This window comes from Alligator sinensis, unplaced genomic scaffold (assembly GCF_000455745.1).
Source record: "Alligator sinensis unplaced genomic scaffold, ASM45574v1 scaffold161_1, whole genome shotgun sequence".
Classification (NCBI taxonomy): domain Eukaryota; kingdom Metazoa; phylum Chordata; order Crocodylia; family Alligatoridae; genus Alligator; species Alligator sinensis.
The window spans coordinates 1568706-1577766 of record NW_005841974.1 but is presented as its reverse complement, the minus strand read 5'-3'; the positions used below and the strand labels follow the sequence as shown (position 1 = coordinate 1577766).

At 41.7% G+C, this 9061-nt stretch overlaps 1 protein-coding gene across 1 annotated transcript; it reads right to left on the bottom strand.

Moving 5' to 3' along the window:
* Positions 1–2480: 2480 nt before the first annotated feature.
* On the bottom strand, positions 2481–8262 carry SOST (sclerostin). The gene is given in 3 exon segments (XM_006020929.2): positions 2481–2731; positions 2734–2913; positions 8006–8262. Coding segments are annotated over 3 exon segments (630 nt in total). The 5' UTR covers positions 8229–8262; the 3' UTR covers positions 2481–2504.
* Between the last annotated feature and the right edge of the window lie 799 nt (positions 8263–9061).

Sequence of the window (9061 nt, the reverse complement as noted above, 5' to 3'; positions counted from 1 at the left end):
TGCTGAACCTGTTTAGTTGGGTTTTTTCAGAGAAGAGCAAAAATAGATTGAAACATCAGTGAACTCCTTCACTGGTCAGACCATGCTTCTCCAGAGTGGGTGTGGTACACTAAATATGGTGGCTTAAACACTGGTTTCCTCTACAGCCCTGTCCCAATTCAGGACCCAATGCCCTAGAGCAGAGAATAGTAGCTCATTAAGTGCATCTACATGTGATATTAAGGTACCTGAATAAACTCTGACACAATTTGTGCTGGAGTTTAGTGCTCCTGGGCACACTGTCTTCATGTGCACCTGGGACCACAGCATGTTGAGCGGGGGTGGCGCAGCCCTGGCTGGCAGGGGTCTGGGGGTCAGCCTGCCAGTCCAGGGCTGCTCTGCCTGGCTCAGTGTCGGCTGGGACACGAGTGCTACAGTGCAGAGCTAGTTGGCACGTATCCCCTGCACTATAGCACTTCCATGTTGCAACCAGCTTGGTCCCCATCTACACAAGCATTGTGGTGGAGTTAAGTACTCCGCCACAGGATAGTACTTATATTTGGCAGTACTATCCTACAGTGTCATTAATTAATTTACTCCAGCCTAATAGTTATGCACATGTAAACAATGATTTTTTACTGTGGAGCTAACTAGGCAACTCCACAGTAAACATCTTGCATAGATGCATCCATTGGGTAAAACCAGACCCAGGACTATGCTGTGATTCAGAGGAATGTTCAATAATAGGAACTGTTTTCAAGCCAATGGCATGCACAGTTTGAACTGAAGAATTTATTTCTTAGACTCAGATGTGCTGCAACTGTTTTTTTGTTTTTGCTTTTTTTATAACAAACTTCACACAGGGATTGGAACCAGTAGCTGGTCTTGGTGACTTTGCAGCAGGCCAGCCTTGCACTGTCTTTTAAAAAAACAACATAAGTCTTTCTTGTAATTATTCATTGTCACTACTTTATTAACAATATATTTAAAATCTGAAATAACAGATTAATATTTAATAAGTAGTATTACTCATTCTCTACAAGAAAAACACGTTTGCATAAATAATTTATGTGAGAAAATAAATATGTAATTTACTCTTCGAAATGATAGCTTTTCTTTTCAGATTCTAGTCCCATTTAGAATAATTGCAAAATCTACCAATGCTGCAAAATGTCACATCTTATATGATTTTAGTATAAATTCTACACAGAAAAGAAGAACGATGAGGACCTGTTTTCCACCCAGATTTTGAATTATGTAATACTATGGTCTGTAATTCTATAGCATATGTACAGCACATGAATATTACCTTTCCAATAATGCTCTGTAATGTAAAAACACAAACATGTATGAATGATGTGAAGCTATTTAAAGGAAAGACACTATCAAACTAAACTGAGTATACTATAGACTTCTCAGAAGGAATTCACTGGCTTTCAAATTAGTGAAAGATCACTCCAATGGGGAACCAGTACTTTATCCTCAGGCCCTGCCATACCCAGTCTCAGCACACAGAGTATATGTCTAGAGGATCAATACTTTTCAGAAAAAAGGGCATACATTGATATCTCAGCTTTGATGTTTCACTCCGGTTGCTGTGAAGGGGAGTAAGGAAAATTGTTTACAGTTTTCTTCCCTTTGGACCTCACTGTAACTTACTCAACTGTGGTAGAAGTAGTTTGAAAAAGAAACTGTACAAAAATATGCATCACTATATGTATCTGTTTAGAGGAGAAATACCATAGAATTATTTGGGTTGGCAGGAGTCTTTGCTGGGTTACCTCCACCACCCTGCTCTTTCCTAGCAGAATTGGTTTGATTGTTCCTAAAATATAGCTGATGATATCAGATCTCAACCTTGAATCAATTGACTCTGCTGTAGTCTAATAATAAAGGTATTAAATGGATTGCAGTCATGTTCCGTGGATTGGAGTTGGGATCACAAGTTTCATGTTCCATCTCTCAGGCTTAAAGAGATGATTGGAGACATAAAGAAATCTATCGGGACTTTCTCAAAGCTTGACTATTTCACTAAATATTTAATTTACTTAGCTTACTACTGCTACTTCCTAAAACTGTGTCAAGGAGTGTTGACTCTGCACCTTTTGCTTCCCTAGTCTTCTTGCCCTGCATGACAGTGCCTGAAATAGTTTAAATGTCTTTTGATGCTTTGTTCACATAAAGTGGAGAAAATGACCGCTCACAAAGTGTAACACATGCTACAGACATCATGTTATCTTTGTTTTCCTTGCCTTTCTCAATGAACAAACCACAACACCCCATGCAAATTCCAAGAGTAACTCTACTCTCAGACTGAATTTAGGTGCTGCTACGACCAGCTCAATTTATCTTAATTCTGTCATCAGACCATGGCTGTTAGAATCTAAGTGAGCCCTTGACCCAACGTTGCAGGAGGAACTGGATTCCACTGCAGTCAGTACCTCATTCTGGCCTGTCTGTCTGTGACATGTGGTGTCATGCAAACTATCCAGAGCTGCTGGGCTGTATATCTCAGAGAGGGCCTTCTAATATGCATTTTCTAGCTCAGGTTGGTTGGATTTGCTACTCCTGGCTCGGGAGAGACGAGGCTTCTTGTTCTTCTGAGGCCTGATGGTTTCCTTCCCAAAGTCCTTGAGCTCAGACTGGTTGTGGTAGCGAGTGTAGCGTTTACATTTGCATGTGGTGACAGCTCGGAATTTGTAAGTCCGAGTCTCCTCCCCGGGACAGGCCAGCTGGATGCGCTGAGTGCGAGAGTGTGGTAATCCAAAGCATTTTGGCGCCACCATTTTCCTCTACCAATGGAGTTAGGGAGGAGGTGGGAGGGGACACACTGGCCTGAGCAGACTAGCTCCTTGATGGGTTTGATGCTGCGGCAGGCCCCATCAGTGACATAATGGGTGGTGCGCAGCTCTCTGCAGCTAAAATCTGAAGCATCTGTAAAAAAGAAATAAACCAGTTATTAGGTTATTTTCTTTTCCATCCCTTCATACTTATCCTGACAAGGCAACTGCTCACTGTACCTGAGCCAGCACTTTTACATCTAGAATAGTAATAAAATACACCAGACAGTTAAAGCTGATAAGGGTCATGTGGAATGCTCCCCTCTACCCTAGTAAGCTACACAACAAGAAAGAGAACAGCTAGTAGGGAGCATCTACTCCTCTAAAAACTATATCAAAAGTGATGGCATCAGACAGAAACTGATCAAAATAGCTCTAAACCAAACTCTGAGTCCAAGTCCTTAGAATGATTTGAGATTTTGTAGTTCAGTTTCTGTATAAATGAGAGACTAAGACCTGCAGGGCAGCATAGGAAAAAGACACATCCATTACTACATGGAAAATTAGAGAGGCTAGAAAGAAACCATTGGAGGTAGCTTTCATAGACCCCTCTTGGAGTCAGTGGAGTTGCTCTGCTTGTTGCCTCCAGGTATTTTAAGTCAAATTTTCAGCTCTTCAATTTTCTGCAGTTTTTTTTGAACTGTCATACGTTTCCACAGCAGTTCACTGCATGGCTGCCGCTTATGTAGATGTGCCTGAGCAGGCTAGAAACCTGCTTAGTAAGAGAAGGGCTACAAAGTTTCCACAGCATCAGAGAGCTGAGCACAGGCTACCTACTTGAGCATTTATGCTTGCTCAGGTGTGTTTTTCAGCCTGAGGTATAGAACACTGTCATAAAAACTCAAACTAGTTAATTTAAAGATGCTATCATACGATATAGACATCCTCTGATTCTGAGGTATGCCTCCTGGGTGCATCTACTCAAGACGCTAAACGTGCAATAGACGAATTCTACTGTGCATTAGCATGTCACAGCAAAAGCCATGCTAATGCACAGTAGAATTAATTTACTGTGCATTAGTGTCACTAAAAGACCGTGTGCTGGCACCACTGCTCAGTAGTGCCAGTTACAATGTATTGATTTAGTACCTGTTATTACAGGTACTAAACTTAATGCATAGTAACAACGGTGCATTAATGCACATGTAGACATGCCCCCTGGCCACGTTTACACAAGACACTGACTGTGCAGTAGTGTTGCATGGCAGAAGGCATGATGCGAAGCTACAGAACTGTAGTAATGAGCTACAGTGCAGTCAGGATCACCTAAAAGCCATTCGGCAACGCTACTACACAGTAACTCCGGTTATACAAGACTGCACAGAAACAACTGCACAGTCAGCATCTCATGTAGATGCAGCCCCTGAGTAGTAGAGCTCAGGAGGGATAGCAAAACAGTGGGGTATCTAAAGCCAGCTTTGCACTGTCTGAATTTTAGGTCCTTTCAGAGGTTACTCTTAAGTATGCACTCTCGAATACTCATCTGCATGCTGCTTCATTAGCCCAGATTAGCAGGAATCCAGAGCACCTGACAAGCTCCCTTCTGCTTCTTGGTATATCCCTGTGTCAGGGGCAGTGCAAAGGGACAGCAGAGGGTTGGTAGATGCCGCAAACATCAGGGAAATTCCAGGAGATAGCAGCAGTTACTAAAGAGTTCCTACCTCTCATGGAACCTACTAACTCACCAATCATTTGGTATTTCAGGTTTCTTTTTTTCTGCACACCCACATCATTTTCTTCAGACACACAGCTGCATTTCCTTTCTAATTATAAATCTTACTGGATTTTTGCTTTTGCCTTAATGAAAAGCCAGAGCAAAATGAAATCATAGATATCTTGAGATTTTAGTTCTAAATATTTAGGAAAGCTTTCCTTTCATGGGCCCATTGGCGACGCGTAGGGGGTGCACGCAGGTGCATGTGCACCCCCTGTGAAAAGGTGCCACCAACACTGCCAGCGGCGCCTGTGGGTGGTCACTGTTTGCCACCCCTCACCCTCGTTGCCGACACTGTCAGTGGCATCTGCAGGCAGTCTGCATTCCCCAGTGGCTGCCACCACTGCTGCCAGCAGTGTCTGTAGGTGGTTGCCGACCACCAGTCAGTGCTCTCCATGTCCACCCCCCCCACCCCCCCGCTGTGGCCACCTGCGGGAGCTCCCCACTTGCTGCTGCCATGCTCCCGCCTCCGACAGCACTGCCGCCACCTGCAGGAGCTCACTTTGTCCCCCCAGCCTCCAAGTACACACGGCATTCATGAATGGGCCAGAGTACTTTCTAGTAAAATAAATGCATCCAAACATTAATTGTCGTCAGAAGCTGGAAGAGCACAGCCTCCCAGAAGGGTTCTTTCTACATTTGCAAAGCAATGTGCTTAGCTAGTAGATATGTCTGAAATATATAGAAATTGATTTGAAAGACTAGTTAGCAAGTAAGACTTTGAGCTTCTTCTATATAAGCATATTTTATTCCTTTCTTTTAACCAAAAGAAATATAGCAAAAAAAAATTTTTTTTCATAAGAATGTAAATATGTTGGAAAGATACAAAACTGGACTTTTAGAGGGAGGTCAGCTTCTGTACTGTCCACATTTTCCATGCTTTGAGAAGGTACTTCCCTGGCAAGAACATCAAAGGAGAGCTTTAACTGACTGCCTGAAGTCTTAACTTGACAGGGTGCTAAATATTATTTAGGCATGTTTCTATCAATGAACTTTGAAGGATTTTCTGTCCAGCCAACATTTTTTTTACCCAAGAAGGATTGGGTTTTTGAATATATACCTATTCATCCAGATATGGGCCCTGGTCCTTTAAACACCCAGAGGAGTATTGCAGTTGGTTTTATATTCATGTAACTATGGACTTTGGCCTTCCTATTTTAGAAACTCTAAAGGCTGCATTAACCAGATTAAATGAGAATTGGTGTAGTCTTGGGGCTATCATGTGATATCAAGACTGTATGGATTTAGTCACACAGGTTAATCAGCCTTTTACACTCATGTACTTTCTGAGCAGTTAAGAAACTACATTTTGACTTTGTAAATGTTAATAGTTCTGGCACTGGTCTCTTTTGCCATCACAGTGCCTGGGCACATACTGCTATATTCGAAATTCACAGAATATGCCTCACTGGCTGTGTCTACATTTGCACTAATGCACCTCTTCTAATGCACATTAAATTTAGTACCTCCAATGTGAGATACTAAGTTAATGCACATTAGGTTGTGCTAATGTGCAGTAGTGTAGTTGCATGCTTTTAAGTGGCACGGTGTGCAGTAAACTTTTATTGCGCATTAGCATAATGTCATGGTTTTTTATGTCGTGCTTTAATGCACAGTAAAATAGTCAAGCACATGTGTAGATGCATCCACTATGTGCTGTTTCTGTACAGATATGTGTTATTACATGCTGCCACAGATGGGTTTACATTCTCCAGGTGAGGGCAACATCTGTTAGACTTTAGTTTTGATTCTTCCAATTAAGGACACTGATACACTGGCATAAGAGCATGGCACACCTTGGCTGGACTCCAGATACTTCTTTGGGATCACTAGTGAGCTGAATAAATAGGGGTTTCCTACCCAAGGGCAGCAGGGCAGAAGATTGTAAAACTCCTGGATGCTTCCCAAAATTAATACCTTCCTCCCACCAGCAGAGTAGATTCCTCCTTTGAAGATGTTTGGCCTGTCAGAGGCTAGAGGACTGAAGGACCTCTTATTAGGAGAGCAACCAGTGCTACATCGGTGTGCAAAAGTAGTAGGGAGGGGCTGGAGGGAAGGTGTGAAGTTTTGACCTCCTCAGAAATGTTGCTTGCATTTTTAAGAGGGTTGTTTTTTGGTCCCACATATGAAATGATTTGGGGGAAATCTCAACCCAGTTCACCAACCAGTAAGTATTCCCATTTGCACATCTGGTACTGGCTGGTCTGTTCATTGGTGGCCACAGCAAAGAGGCTAAATGCCCTACCTGTCTCTAAATATTCCAAGTTAGGGTGTCAGGCATATTAGCTAGGGCAGTCTGTGGGTAGTCTGCCTTGGTGCTATTTCTCCTTTGGGATGAAATGCATTCCAGTCTGTAGGGGGTCTATCCAATATTTTTTACCAGTATGGCATTTACTTTCAAACTGTTTTTTTCCCTTGGTGCTGCTTGTGGTGACTCCCCAAACAACCCCCCAGCAACTCTAGGCATTGGTGTGTTGAGGCTCTGGTATTGTCAGATAACTAGTAGGATGTTACTGTGATTCTTCCGGGGTGTCTCTTGATGCTGTTAGTTGCACCTAAGGTGTAGCAGTGTCTTTAAAGTGACAACCCTACCAAACAACGATCTACCTTCAAAATAACCACTGATATATTTGGATATAGATTCTCTCCATGATACCGTAAAACCTGCTAAAAACCAGCTTCTGCTGGCCACTGAAGTCCAAGGGATATAAAGAGCAGCACATTCCTCCTCAGTGCAGTCTCCATTCATCAAATTAGCTCTGAGCTAACAAGCATCACTGTCATGTTTTTTGCTATGTAGTTAACAGCTCTTATTCACATCTATATTCCCTAACCAGTTCCCCCTTCTAATTTCAAAGGAAGAAGGATTACTCTAGATATATGTTCATGATCTTTGTAGCCTGACAAATATAGTAAATCATATCAATCAGTGACATCACTGGCTGGTGTTATCTAACAAAAATATCACTTCTCCAGATCTTTTGTTTATACCAATTCAGTGTAGCATTACAGTAGCTCTAACTATAGAACCCAAATTATTTAGAGATACTTACTTCCGATCATTTTATAATTCTAAATTTCAACTAGAATTTTGAAAAAGCCACTATAACTTCTCTATCAGGGCAGATGTTCAGATGCTACCATGAAGAGGGCCACATAAGATGATAAGTATATATCACATATATACTTATCATATAGATAGTTAAGTAACTATAGATAGTTAAGTACATGTGAGACTGTTAGACAACCTCATTTCACCAATAGATAATTCATGCTATCCGATTTTGATTGCCCATCCCATTGTCTGCTATGTCATTTCTTAAACACAAGATTGAATTCCCTACAACTACAATGTCAGCTCAATGCCCAGTAATACTTCATCAAAATACACACTCATGCTTGTTAACACAACTCCCCACACAAAGTATGTGTGTGAGGTTTTAATACAATAGTAGAACATCATTATTCTTACCATTAGGGTCCAGAGACTGCTGTGGGTGTCTTCCCCCATGTTTTGCCTGGTTCATTGTGTTGTTATTGTTGCTGTAAGCCTGCTCCATCGGTGTTTCCGTATTTTCAGTGAGTTCTGGGATGATTTCTGTAGCATCATTCTTAAAAACTTGCCATCCTTCCACTAAGCGAAAGGCAATTTGGATCAGGACACAGACAGAGCACGCAGCCCGAGAGATCTGCATCGTGGGCAGCCGAGAGATGAGCCTTTCAGCACTCTCACAGTCTCAAATCCCAGGCAAAGGCAAATTATTCTCCTTTTTAAAATCCCTTTTAGAACCAAGCCAGCCAATGAGTACACAAAGTGGGAAGGGCCAGACAACAACTCATTCATCCCAGCTTTGTCACTGAAGTCTAGGAATGAAATACCAGACAGGGGTGGTTGATCCAAAACATTCTGAAACTTTTCTTCACATATTTGGAAAACGTTACAGAGGTCCCAGTCCTGTGCCAGGCACTAGTGCTGAATGACAGGCCTAGGATAAGTTGCACACACAATTCTCCCTGCAGAAACTTCTATCCAATACTTTCATGAATTAACCTGCTTCTTCTTCCACCTTTGATTCTTTTGTTCCTGGGATTTTTAAATATGTTAAGACTACTTTTCCTGGAGAAATGCAACTTTAAAAAAATGACAATATAAGCATAATTAGAAACTATAGCTCAAAATTCATGTTCCCAGTTTCTCAGGGCAAACATTTTTATGGCTTCAACCAGGAGTTTCAAGTTTTGTTTCACAAATGTGCTAAATAGCCAAGGAAGAATTTCTCTTTGGAAGGGGAAAAAGCTCTTTAAACAGTTTTCTTGTACACATTTCATTCATTTCTGCCCCAAAGTTCATATGGTATGTTAGCTGAAATAGGCAGGCAGGCACTGGGGTGTTAACATTTTCTACTGCCCAATAGGATGTTTCTCTCATCTTACCTTTACTCTCAGTTTGCTTACACCTTGTTGGACACACTACCATTACCACTAACATGTGATATATGTATCACTATGGTATACTTGCTTACTTTTC